This window comes from Gigantopelta aegis, chromosome 6 (genome assembly GCF_016097555.1).
Source record: "Gigantopelta aegis isolate Gae_Host chromosome 6, Gae_host_genome, whole genome shotgun sequence".
Taxonomy (NCBI): domain Eukaryota; kingdom Metazoa; phylum Mollusca; class Gastropoda; order Neomphalida; family Peltospiridae; genus Gigantopelta; species Gigantopelta aegis.
The window spans coordinates 51,873,123-51,888,031 of NC_054704.1; the positions used below are offsets into that span (position 1 = coordinate 51,873,123).

Below are 14,909 nucleotides of genomic sequence, written 5' to 3' on the forward strand. Positions count from 1 at the left end.
TAAATAATGACGTGGTGCTTCAAATAATATAATTTTCTTACACACCCGTTGGTGAGAACATCATTCGTTATTTTTTACATACTTATTATCACACATAGATCTATGTATGTGTAGTAACATTTTAAAGACATACACGACTGGCTACTCCTAGGTGATGACCAGGTCGCCAATGCCAGGGCCGCAGCCCCCCCCCCCCCCCCCGAAAAATAATATAGAAACTTAAAGAAAATTATCTTTTTAACCGTTTAAGGAGTTTTATACTATTTTTGGGAGTTTTATACTATTTTTGGGAGTTTTATACTATTCAGTCCCCCCCCCCCCCAACAAAAATCCTAGCTACGACCCTGAATGCCATACCATCCAATGAAAAAACGAAAAGCACCGTCGAATCGATCATTCCGTGACGTACAAGTTAACCTGAAATTGGCTTGTCTGTGACGCACAAATTAACTACAATCACAAGGACCGTAAATAGATTTTCGCTGAAAAAGACATTTAAATTTATTTTAAACTATTTTTCCGGGATATGTAAACAATAGAATATAACATTCATGTCTGTTAGATACCAAGCCCAGTGGTAAAGCGCTCGCTTGATGCGCGGTCGGTTTGAGATCGATTCCCGTCGGTGGGCCCATTGGGCTATTTCTCGCTCCAGCCAGTGCACCACGACTGGTATATAAAAGGCCGTGGTATGTGCTATCCTGTCTGGGATGGTGCATATAAAAGATCCATTGCTGCTAATTGAAAAGAGTAGCTCATGAAGTGACGACAGCGGGTTTCCTCTCTAAATATCTGTGTGGTCCTTAACCATATGTCTGACGCCATATAACGGTAATTAAAATGTGTTGAGAGCGTCGTTAAATAAAACATTTCTTTCGTTAGATACCATTTATCTTACAACTCGTTGTTTAAAAACGTATCCAACTCGAGTTCGCTCGTTAGATACGTTTTAAAACAACTCGGTGTAAGATAAATGGTATCTAACGACCACTCATGTGGTATTCTTTAAGTAGGCCTGGGGGCGGGACGTAGCCCAGTGGTAAAGCGTTCGCTTGATGTGCGGTCGGTTTGGGATCGATCCCCGTCAGTGGGCCAATTAGGCTATATCTCGCTCCAGCCAGTGCACTACGACCGGTATATCGAAGGCCGTGGTATGTGTTATCCTGTCTGTGGGATGGTGCATATAAAAGATCCCTTGCTGCTAATCGAAAAAGAGTAGCCCATGAAGTGGCGACAGCGGGTTTCCTCTCTGTATATCTGTGTAGTCCTTAACCATATGTCTGACGCCATATAACCGTAATTAAAATGTGTTGAGTGCGTCGTTAAATAAAACATTTCCTTCCTTCTTAAGTTGGCCTAACGCAGGCCTTGCTTTAAAACATATCAATTTGGGGGGGTGATTTGCTTCTTCTTCTTGTCTTCCACCGAATATTTAAATATTTGTTTTACAACTGGTTGTTTGAAATTATGTAATTATTATCCAACTTGTAAGATGGTATTATCTAACGGCCACGCTATCAGTCACAAACATAAGTTTAACAACTACCTGTACTTCTAAACTGTTTGACCTTCGTCACTAACGCACGTAATGTATACAACAACTGTCCAATGAAAACGTGCGTGAAGTCATAGTTCCCCAGACATGAGACCGCACAAGTTTACCGGAACTGATATCATTAGATAGACGCATTGTGGGAAGTAGCAGTCAAGAGACGTTGGAAGTGTGGAGGATGGAACTGGTGGATTACACGATATGTGGTTTAGCTGTTTTAATTTTTACTAGCTGGTGTATTAACTGGCTTACACATGTAATGGCAATTGTATATGGGTAAGTTAATATGCCGCTCGCTTTATTTTTCATCCATTTGCAGCTAGAATTGGGGTCCATTTCATGATTTGCAGATTGAGACTCGATGACAGTTGTGATGCGGCGATGAGCCGAATACTGTCATTCAATTGTGTGCAGAAACACAATTATTATTGGGTAATCCGTGGTAATTATTGTTAACCTATAAGCCTGTTATTAGTATGAGTAACACTGGCCTTTTAAATGATTACTGGATAATATATCTAACACTACAGTACAGCGCCCATCGAGTCGATCGACAAAACGGGTCTGAAAAACCACAAAATTGACAAATAACTACCAAAACAGACCTTTAAATGTTGTCACTGTTGACACAGTTTAATTGATTTGACACAGTTGTCAAAAAGAATCATCTGATTTTGAATTGGTATTCATATTCATTACAGCGGGGGTGGTAGATACTAGGGAGGGGTGGAATGAATTGTGAAAATTGACCCGCCCCCTATTGGGATAGTCACAGTGCATTGTGTACACTAACAGTAACAGTAATAACATTTTGGTATGCTGTCAATGCCCCAAACATTAGTTAATAATAACATTAGTGTTCCAGTGATCGATTAAGGAAGACTTCCACATTCCCCCCCCCCACACCCTGGGTATTGAATTAGGTTATCAGCTGGATATTGCATTAACTTTTAGGCGGTATCGGGTCGTTTTGTCCCTGATTGGTTCCTCCTCCAAATGGTCGTTTCACCCCAGCAGTCTGGTTTTGGATCTATTTTTGGTGGGGGTGGGGGGCTATTTCAAAGGCAGTGGTATGTTCTATCCTGTCTATGGGATGGTACATATAGAAGATCCCTTGCTACCAATTGAAAAGAGTAGCCCTTGAAGTGGCGAAAGCGGGTTTCCTCCCTCAATATCTGTGTGGTCCTTAACCATATGTCTGACGTCATATAACCGTAAATAAAATGTGTTGAGTGTGTCGTTTAATAAAACATTGCTTTTTTTTTTTTTTTTTTTTTCTTTCTTCTACATTTAATAAATAAATAAATCATGGTAGCGAGCTATGGCTAAAAACATGAAAATAATATGTCAGGGCTTCAAGAATTTTTACAAAATCCACTAGCCATGGGATCGGTGATTTAAAAAATTTACTAGCCACATTTAAAAATTCACTAGCCCTACTTTACTTAATATAATTTTACTAATAGTAATAATCAGATATGTTACCTAATGAGGGAGATAGCGGTTGGGGGCAGGATATTCATATTTACAAAATAGACTTTACTAGTCCAACATTGAATATCACTAGCCATGGGAGTGCGGCTACCATAATTTAGAAGCCCTGTATGTAATATTTGCGATTCTGCCTTTAGTCTATATCCTAGTAATATGTTGAGTTCATTGATAGTAATAATATATGGTACTTATATAATTGATTTGAATTATTTGAAATTAATTTTTGTGCTATATCATAATAGGGACAGAGCTGGTTTATCCTAGTAGCACATGTAGCATGTACTATGGGTCCTGCAGTGATGTGTACATTTATTTTCCACCTCCCTGAGATTGAACGAAGAAGTACGTCAAATAATATTAATTTAATTAGGCTCTATTACGTAACTGAAACGACTGTGGTTATGGGGCCAATTTGGCAAAATTGACAAAGGCCGAAACAAGTTGAAAGCAGTGCATTACCACTATTAGTATTACTACAGGCTTGATTTGGCTAATGCCATAAAAAATTTCCCCCATTATAATAAATTAAAAGATGACCCTTTAATAAAGTACCTTTTGTCCGATGCTCAGCCAGAGACTGGACATGAGATAAACATGCCTGAACCATGTTTGGATAAAGGGTGAGATGACCCTACCAGGGGATGAAACTATACAGGACAAAAATGGATATGGGCAAAATGACCCGGATTTCTTTTAGACTACTGAATTAATTTGACAAAACCCACATTGAGTTTATAAGTTTTACTCACATATATTCACTTAAATGTTTTTAAAAATACATAAAATAAAGTTCATATTGAATTGGTATTATTTTCGTGGTTTTTTCTAATTTTTAATATTTATGATATTTTAGATTGGTTAATGTTGATTAAAATTAGGCAAAAAAAAATTAAAGTTGCATTTACTTACGGGCATTTGTAGCCAGCCATCCCATATTTATGTCCATTATTCCCAATAACTGGTTTTTGGCTATCCATTTGTTGCTCAGGCTACCAGATGTCTACACCAAGTACTACCAGGCCATCGGATTTCACATTTCTGTATTTGATCTTGCGACGGCATCCTGGTTATTTGGCAATTGACAATCATTGTTCGACTAATTAAGCAGCCCGTCGTTCAGTCAAATCCCAATCCGGTGTAGACAGAGGTAATTAATGCATGAACGGTTCTTTCGTTCTTGATTTTTGATCCGGAGTCCAGAGTAGACAGTACGGATTAGGCAGACATTTATACCTAAGAGATAAACGGTAGCTGGACGGGACTTTAGAAATGGACCGGTTTACGCAGAGATCCGGATTACACAGAATCCAGTTTAGACAGAGTCCACTGTGTGTGTGTGTGTGTGTGTCTATATATATATATATATATATATATGTATATGTATATGTATATGTATATGTATATGTATATGTATATGTATATATATATATATATATATATATATATGAATATATATATATATATATATATATATATATATATATATATATAATATAATATATGATTATGTATCTGCCAGTCGGCAAAAACCATTCCTGCAGCTGTATGCCAGACTAGACCAGACAACTGAAGACAGTCCTATGTCATTTCATTCTGTACTTGCTACTTAGGATATGTACATATTTGTATATGTCCATAACTGATGATAATCAGGGCTTCTAGAATTTTTATAAAATCCACTAGCCATGGGATCAGTTATTTTAAAAATGTACTAGCCACGATTAAAAATTCACTAGCCCTACTTTACTTTGAGTTAATACAATTTTACTAAATAATAGTAAAAATCGGGTAGTCACCTAAAGAGAGAGATATATAGCTTAAAAACTTAACATTGGATGGTAGGGGTTGGGGTGGAGCAGGTATTCATATTTACAAAATAGACTTAACTGCAACATTTGACCCAAACATTTCACGAGCCATCGGGCATGGCAATATTAGTTATTTACTAGCCCAACATTGAATATCACTAGTCATGGGAGTGGGGCTACCATAATATAGAAGCCCTGGATAAATAAATCTAGTGGTCAATTAAAACAAAACAAGCTTTTAGCTCACATTGGGTACATGTACTTGTGTATCTTTCCCTTTATTGAGGTCGGCTGCTTATATTACAGACATTTGTAAATCACGCACTACATTAATACATGTATCCAAGCACAGAACGTGATAACGCATAATCCCTGTCTAAATTCCTCATCCATGAGACATTACTGATTACATGTAAGTGTACTAGTTAGTAAATGGGCAAAGGTGAATCATCAGCCACTGTACACATGTAAACTATACTTTGTCTGGGGTTTTTTGTTTGTGAGGTATTTAGATAAAATATGTATAGATCTACATATAATGATACATATGCAGGGTTTCTGCCAGAGGGTATTCTAAAATCTTGGAATTTACGGATACATTTTATAATTTTGTTTAGAAAGGTTAAATATCTACATGTAGTATAGAGGCACTTGTGATCTATTTTGTTTTTATTATGTACCTTCAAATTAGTTTCTGACAAAGCCTTGTATATATATACTGAACAAAAAAAAAACTTCCACTAACTTTGCTTGAACATAACTTGATGAAAACAAACCGGAGGAATAATTGTTATATATGCGTTTAAAGAGTGTTCCATGATGCATCGTTTGGTGCAAAAATCATGGCCATAGGTTAACAGAAACTGGGAGAAATTTTGACCAAGTGTGGTAGGGGTTAAAAAAAACCCTGACAGGTATGACCACCTCTTGAATTGACCACTGCAGTGCACTGCAGGTGCATAGAATTGACTAAAGTGTTGATTTCTGCCTGTAGAATATTGTTCCATTCCAGAATGAGCGCTTGACGAAGTTCGTTGACGTTAGCGGGTGGGTTGGGACGACGCCTCAATCGTCTGTCCAGACTATCCCAGACATGCTCGATGGGGTTGAGATCAGGACTTTTAACGGGCCAATCATCAATGAAATCAATGTTATTTGTCCTAAGAAAATTTACAGTGTCTCTAGCTGCATGAGAGGTGGCATTATCATGTTGAAAAATCGAGATGTTGGCGTTGTTATGGAACAGAGGAATGACGCGATGAGCGAGAATGTCATCGCGGTAACGTTGAGCATTTAAATTGCCATCAATGACGACTAGTGGTGAACGATAACCATGGGCAATGGCTGCCAAGACCATGACAGAACCCCCACCCCTGAAACGATCTCGTTCATTTCTCCTACGGTAGACGCACACCCTGCCATCACCACGTTGTAAAGAAAATCTGGATTCATCCGAAAAAAGAACGGTATTCCAGCATCGCCGTATCCAACGAGTGTGTACACGTGCCCAATTAAGACGATTTAGACGATGACGTTGCGTTAAAACGCATTAGACGTAAGGACGTCGTGCATGTAAACCGTTCTTCCGCAGACGATTACGAACAGTTTGCCCACTGATTCGGTTATTATGAAGCTCAGGTGTTTTAGTAGCAGTGGCAGTTTGGAAACGATTGCGCAAATGCGTGTTCATGATATAGCGGTCTTGACCACGTGGACATCCACGACGTGGCAAGTCGTTGGTGCTTCCTGTCGTTCGAATCTTACGAGAAGATTTCGAATCGCTCGACTAGAACTCCCAACATGCCTTGCAACGTCTTCTGTCGATGTGCCAGCATCAAGCATGCCAATCGCCCGTTCGTGTAAATTATTGGGTATTCTTGGCATACTAAAAATGCTACAATGTAAAAACGTTAATTTTTTTTACAAATTTTGAAGCGGTTTCATTCACTTGACAACAATGTCAGTAAGACAAGTAAAACAAATTGACCGAATACTACACAGGACATGTCGAACCATGCATGCACGTGCAAATTGAATTTCACGTTATCGACGATTAACAGTGCAAAAATAATCGATAAAATTAATGAATCCTAATAATACAGCTCAAGGCTAATACTACCTATATAATTTCATTACACAATGAACTCTTTAAAGTGCTGTGCCAGACCATACAACAAATACTATATGTACAAATCAGAAGTTTCTTTTTTTGTTCAGTATATATATATGAATGTCCGTGTACAATTTCATTGTCATGATATGATACATGCATGTAGTTTCTGATACAGGGGTACCATTATATACTGTTCCTCTATTCCAAAATAAGTTATTTTACAAATGAACTAAGTAAAACAAATGTTGCAGTATCCTGTCATGAACAGTTGCAATACATAACTGAGCAGCACAATATGTGCATTTGACCATTCCATCTTATTCTAAGAATTTTTGGTCTCAATAATATTTTTGCTCCACAGAATCTGAGCATTTGGCCTGATACAATAATATACAGCAACTTGAAGAAGTTTTGTTGAAAGGGACTAATGCTGTGTTTGGAACCTGCTGGGTTTTTTGTTTTTTTAAATTATATATATATATACATATGTCTGTAGTGTTTGCACCTTAATTAGGTAGGTCCCCCTCTTAAAATGTAATGAGCACCCCACTACAAATGAGCGACCCAAGCTGGCTATGGGGTCTGTGATTCTAACTCCAGTTACATAGACCGGTAGATATGCTTTTTGCTGACTGCGCTATTTTTAACAGGTTTTATGCTCGAGATTCAACTATTACAAGCATCTGGATATCATAGTATTCTCAGTTGGAATAGTACTTTTGTGATAACTGTTACATTATATCTGGTCCCATTTTTTATCCTATGAATGTATCATGTTACAGACTACATGTAATTAAGATGTATCATGCATTTTATTAATTTTACCATTTGAGTAATAATTGTGGTTAATGCACAGCACAGTAATAATGGTAGTAGTATATCTGTACATACTTGTTTGCAGTGTAGTTGGTTTTTGTCCTGAGCTTCTATTTGTGAACTGAGAATAGAACATTATGTATTACTATTAGGAAACTGAATGTACATATTCACGTAGTTAATCCTATAGTACAAATTAATGTGTAATATTTAAACTTGATAAATATACATGTATATACATATATGCATACATGCTTGATGAATCTATTCAGGACTTCTAGATTATGGTAGCCCCACTCCCGTGGCTAGTAATATTCAATGTTAGGCTAGTAAATAACTACAATTGCCATGCCCGATGGCTAGTGAATTTTTGTTTGTCAAATGTTGCAGTTAAGTCTATTTTGTAAATATGAATATTCTGACACTACCACGACTCAATGTTAGTGTTTTGAAGCTCAATCTCCCTGTTTAGGTGACATATCTGATTATTTCTATTATTTAGTAAAATTGTATAACTTAAAGTAAAGTAGGGCTAGTGAATTTTTAGTTGTGGCTAGTATATTTTTAAAATCACTGATCCCATGGCTAGTGGAATATATAAAAATTCTAGAAGCCCTGCTATTTTAATATATTGTTAACATCATTAAATAATATTTTATAGTGTTGACAGTATTAAATTATACTTTATTATGTCAGGTGCATTAAAATTAAATATTGGTTTATGTTGTAGAAAATTGAAGTTTCATCGTCAGACCACAGTATTAGTTCCAGAAGAATTACCTGGTGTCTCAATTATTAAACCACTACTTGGGGTGGATCCACATTTATTTGGCAACTTAGAAACATTTTTCAACTTAAAATATCCACAGGTAAGTGTGTTTAATTTGTGTACATGTATATACATACAATGCAGGCCTCTGAAACTTGCAAGAACGATCAGTTCATTCGCGCGTTGCTTGCACAAATATAATTTTGCGTAACCTATTTTTTGTTCGCACAAAATTTGTATCAAAAGTTACATGGATATATAACAGGTTACGCAAAAAGGAAATGGGTTATGTGGATTTATTTCTGTTTAACCAATAGATGGGTCACACAGATTTTCAGTTGTCAGAGGCCTGCAGTGTACTTTTGTTCATCTTTGTTGCAATATATTTGAATTTGACTCTGGAACTTGAAGTATTGAAGTATTTTCAAGAACATATTAGTCAGGAGAGACAGAACCTGCTATAGTGTATTTGCCTACCTTTACCATGCACCGATTGTGATATGTGTATTTTTTTATATCATGAACTGCTTCACTGCTTCCAATCATGAGCTGCCATGGTAATCAATGCTAAATGTGTAACATTTGTTGTATTATCTCATCTGTTGCCATGACAGTGCAGAAAAACATTGGATCAGAGTACTTGTTTGACTTGTAGTGTGGTCTGAAAACTTTCTGTTCAGCTTGGTTAATGTTGGAACTGCAGAATATATGTATACCGTACAGATGTTCAGTCAGCAATACATATAGCACTCTTTTCTACCTGTCCAAACCATATGGTTTTCTTGACTTTTTTTTTGCATAATACCTTGAGGTAATAGATACAGATATTTGTTGGGCCTGGATGGGGGGACATGAATGTATTCCTTTAACAGTTTTTTTTTTTATTTTTTTATTTTTTTTACACCATTTCATGATTTTCAGAAATACCAGTTACTGTGAAACTGCTGTTAAACTTAAAATGATTTTCTTTGCGACAGTGCTGATTGCATCATATCACTTTCACAATACATGTGTATTAAATGTGACCCACAATTATTTCAAACCCTCTAAAACATTTTCTAATGGAATACCTTCTTGTACAATTGGAAATAAATTTGCAATTTACTATTTAAATTTCAAATGTTTTAAATATTTTTAGTAAAATCATCCACCAACAATTGTTGTTTTAATGACTGTTATAGTCAGTAATGGTTGATGATTGTAGATTTTGTTATTCCACTGTACATATACAGTTTTTATTTTATAGTTATTAGAATATGCACTGAACTTACCTGTCATACCTGTACAGTGTACTTGATCAATATACAGTGTACCTGTTTTTAATATATGTGATAAGATAAAACTCATTATTTATTTTCTTTGACAGTATATTAAGGCATTTAAAAATACCCGACCAACCTCCGAACTATGAAATTTTGTATAACATGAATACATGCACATTGTATATGGATATACATGTATGTACATGTACAGTGTCAGTAATTTGTGAAGCTCGAAACATGGTAGTGAATTGACAAGCTGTTACAAACTGTTGCTCATATATATATATATCAGAGTTATTACATTCCTTATAAACGAGAGTATGTACAGGTATTATGTAATAAACCAGAAGGCCTATTCAAAATGACTTGTTAGTGTGTCTTGATTATGCCAAAAGTCACAAAGTGTGTACATGTATGTGTCAGTCAGACTGCGTGGTTTGAGCTGTGATTCACAAAAACTGAAATACATTCCATTTGGCTATAATACATGTAAATTTGCAAAAACAATTTATATAAACAGTATCATGAGCCTCTGTTTTGTTGAATTTTGTTAGGCATTTGATTGCACATTTTAAAAATAGAATTATGAAGAATGGAGCTCGAAAGAGTCGAATGAATGTGTTCGCAGCATTAAAATAAATTTAATTTTACCGTTGTGTTTTTGTTAGGGGCCGTCCATAATTTTTAACATTTTCACGAGCGTACAAACTGTACGCGGGGAGGGGGCTGGGGAGGGGGTTAAGGGGCCAGCGTACACTTTTTGAAAATGAAAAATGTCGATCAACATTTGTTATTTGGGGATATACACTTTTAAGAGGGGGGGGGGAGGTGGTCAGAAGTGTACTCTTTGTACACTTGTGAAAATGTTGAAAATTATGGATGGCCCCTTAGAACTTAAACCTATAAATTATATTCTGGATGTTGTGTTTATTGTCAAGACATGAAAACTAATGTGTTGAATTCAGTTGGCCATTTCACGGTGAATATTTTAATCATGGATGTGTATATGTAATTTACATATACCACATGGTTTGTGGAAAATTTTGTTTGTTGAAATAAATTATTAATATTTTATATTCATACTTTCCCACGCTTATTGTAAAGTAGTAAGCTGGCAGCCGGCAAAGTTCATTGACTATATATAATCTTTTCATGCTTTTATGTTTTACAAATTACATGTGCATTTGTTGCACTGACATTCAGGCAGGTGTTTAACACTAGGGGTATAACGATATACTCGAATATTCGGTGCACCGAACAGCAATCTATATCGTAGTTGCATTCATATTCATCACTAGCTGAACCGAATACATGAATACATATATGTGTAATGCTAACTTTACAATTTAGGTTTCTAATTCACACCAACCAAAACACAATACCAATTTGATTGTATGCAGTGTAACTTCAATGTGCAAGTGTTTAGCTGATTAAAGCACAATAAATTTGTATAATTAAAAATATGGTTTTAAATTGATTAATACATTAAAACAAAATAGCCTTAAATTATTGCACTTTCCTGTGAAAATGTAAAACAAGTTAGTGCTCCTTAAAAGAACGTGATTCTCGACTAGACAATAGACACACCCATGATTAATTGGTTTTTACTTTAAAAAATAATAATAAATACTGTTCTTCCTTTCTGCAAAACCTTTTCAATTTTGTATTCATGGATGTGAATAAATATTCATATTCGTAACCTCATATTCATGATGTATGTATTGTATTTGCCACCATGTGTATTTGTTACACACCTATTTAACACAGCCTATGACTTTGAATACATAGCAGGGCATAATGTTTCGTGCAAAATATTGTTCTGCTTGTGTGTCGGTTATGTCACTTTAAATTCACACACACCACCAATTGATTACGTGGTGAACCATTACATATTTTAAGTCTCATTACCAAGTATCAGAGAAACTGTTTTTTAATGATTTGTAAAATATTATTTTAATTTTATTTATATTTTGCTTCAACTTGTTTACTATGTCAGCTGGAAATACACATGTACAGTACTATGAAGTTTGAGGTGATTGATTAGGTTACACAAATATAATACATGTTTACAACCAAACAGATTTTGAAATGTCACCTGTAAAATCGTGTCCTACGTGTACTTCAAAACAACTAATAATCTACTTCTCACGGTTAAGTTCACCTCAGTGTCTTTCGTTGCTTGGAGCTGATTAGCATAAAAATAAATATTTACTGCACTACCATGCGTAATATGATGTCACACGTCGTGGTCCTCATTGATACACAGATCTTGAAATAAACAAGAGGTGTTTTGCTTTTTGTTACCTTAGAGCTTGGCCGTGGCATAATTCTGCAGTATTGCTCAACATTCTAAACGTGTACAAAACATACATGTTTGTATGTATGTGTAATTCAAGTTAAAATAAATACATTGTATGTATGTGCACTTAGTCTTTGAAAAAGTACATGTATGTAAGCATTTCTTTATACTATTTTTAGGTTTTCTTACTCATTTGGGACATGTAAATATTATTATGAAAAGGTTTCAAATTTTTCTGCTTATTTCATATCAGTTATGTTGGAACTTAAATAAAAATTCTCATTTTGCTTTACTTTTCCAAAATGCATGTGTAAAATTTGGATGACTACTTACATGTATGTAGATTAAACTGTACATGTTACCTAGATATGTGAGTACATACAAACTATGTTTTCCTTCAGTGAAGATTTCAGTCAAACTGACTGACCATTCAGTCAAACTGGCATTTTGCAAAAGGTCGTGACACGCGACCTTTGCAGAAGTGATTGGCAACTCCATTACCGTATGACCTTTGTTATGTAGCTAATTACTTTATTACTTGTACTTGTACATACTTGTACATGTATGTTTGTAGTACTTAGACTACAGTTTGTCAGTCACTAGCACAAATATGAAATAATAAATTGGATGTACATTTGTCAGATGAATGTACATAACAGAATATGAGTAGGATTAGGAACAGTTGTACTGTTCACATGTAACAATGAGCATGCTTCAAAACTGTCTATGGTAAACCAGTTATAGTGCAATTCAGAAATGACAATTTTATTCTTTGCATAGAACTGTAAATAATTTTCATGTCATGAACTTTCAGCTTAGTAAATTACAGTAAAAAACCCAAAGAACCAACAACGATATTGCAGTGGTTAAATAGGCCATCAGGTAAAGACGTACAGTGTAGGTGATGGCATGGTCATCATAGTCATGCCATCATGATCCAGTAAAATAAGCATGATTGAAATGTGAAATTGATTGCTGTGTGATGCATAAATGAAGTGCAGATACATGCACCATAAATTTATTTGAAACCTATAGTCTGTCCCACAGGGAACGGCTTTTTTTTTTCATACTATAAAATTTACTACCAGTTACTTATTTCTGAGCTAATTGTTTTCAACTCATATTAAAATGTATCCAACTTCCTTTGCTTGTTCGATATATTATGACACAAATCACAACATAAATGGTATCTAACATGCACTATATACATGTATGTTTTTTTATTATGGAAAATGTCAACAGGGTCTATGTTAATCAGTAAGACATACTGAAAAAATGAGTAGTGAATTCTGTTTATCCTTTAACATTTCTAAAATAATATTTTCATTCAATATTTAGTAAATCACAATTATAAAGTCACCTTCATTGGTAATATGATGTCATCACAATTAGCACAAATATAGTTTGACATCACACATTTTAAGTAAATCTTATGAAAACTTTACAATCAGTTATTAGGTCTTGTTGGCTTGTAAACAAATGACCCATTGATCCAATATCAAATGGGTTTATGACATGGATATTTTGGGCAAGTTATTAGATAAAATTAATAACATATTCATATACATTTGTATACGTACATTTACAGATGCATGTATATAGTATACTACATACATATACTATAAAGTATGTTGAGGATTATGTCATTTAATGTGGTGATAAATTTAAATCTGCTGAATGTGTTAATCAATCCAGTCATGTCCAGAGTGACTGATGTTATTGGCTACGTTTACAGCTATATCATAATTAACTATACTTCCATGACATTAAGAGTACAGTTTTAATTAAGATACATCTGTGCCTCTGGACGTACATTCCATATTTAAATAGATGTATATCTTTAATCACCTAATACAATACCATATGTATTTGCATGTACAAAATTAAATTTTAGTAATAATATATTATGGTGTGTTTATTGTTGTTTTTCCCCCATAAGTGGAGACTACAATGTTCCCCACCTGAATGCAAATGATAATATTTTATCTTTTTATTATCCAGTTAAAAAAACAGTGCGAGTCATCATGGCTTTACCATTCTGTACATGTATGTAGTTAATACAGAATTAAAAGAAATAACAGATTTATTTATTTATCTTGTTTTTAAAGCCTAAAACATGTGATCATGAAAGTATTTAATGACATCACCAGGGTTTCTGCTAGAGGGTAAAATAGGTATGGCACCATACTCAAATTATTATTTTTTGAAGTTAACATTTTAACAAAATTAATGACTCTATCATTAATTTACTGTATGATTTTCTTAACCCTAACCCTAAACTTAACCCATTTTCATTCTGGGGGACCCCCCCCCCCCTCCCCATACCCCCTTTTGTTTGTGGTTGCATTCAATTCCATAGCACCATACCAACAAATCTCTTTCTGGCAGAAATACTGACCACTATAGCACTGATTATTTAATTCATCAGCTGTTGGATGTCATACATTTGATTTTCAAACACATGGTTTTCAGAGGAGACCTACATTGTACACATTTTTCATTAGGAGCAAGATATCTTTAAATGCACTTTTTTTTTTTATATTTATACAACAGTGATCATAAAGGTACAGCAGGTAAAACACAGGTTTCAGTGACTCAGTAATCGGGTTGATGTAAAAACTTCATAGTAGCAGCTGGCCAGTAATCGTCGATAAAATTACAACAAAATAAATCTAGAATCAAGCCTGCCTGTACAAGGCAATTTGCATAACCCTGCCCAGTGTTCTCCAACCCCAGTAAGCGGCTTGTACACCCACCAAGCTGAAGATTTTCGCAGACGGGTCCGCCAAGCTGATA

At 35.0% G+C, this 14,909-nt stretch overlaps 1 protein-coding gene across 1 annotated transcript in view; it reads left to right on the plus strand.

Annotated features, from left to right (window-relative positions):
* The first annotated feature begins 1,702 nt into the window (after nt 1-1,702).
* The window catches only part of LOC121375754 (ceramide glucosyltransferase-like), a 49,367-nt gene continuing 36,160 nt past the window's right edge, over nt 1,703-14,909 (plus strand). Inside the window, exons 1-2 of the mRNA XM_041503369.1 lie at nt 1,703-1,828; nt 8,514-8,652. Of these exons, the coding sequence (XP_041359303.1) occupies nt 1,731-1,828; nt 8,514-8,652 (237 nt within the window). The 5' untranslated portion in view covers nt 1,703-1,730. The remainder of the gene's footprint in view (nt 1,829-8,513; nt 8,653-14,909) is intronic.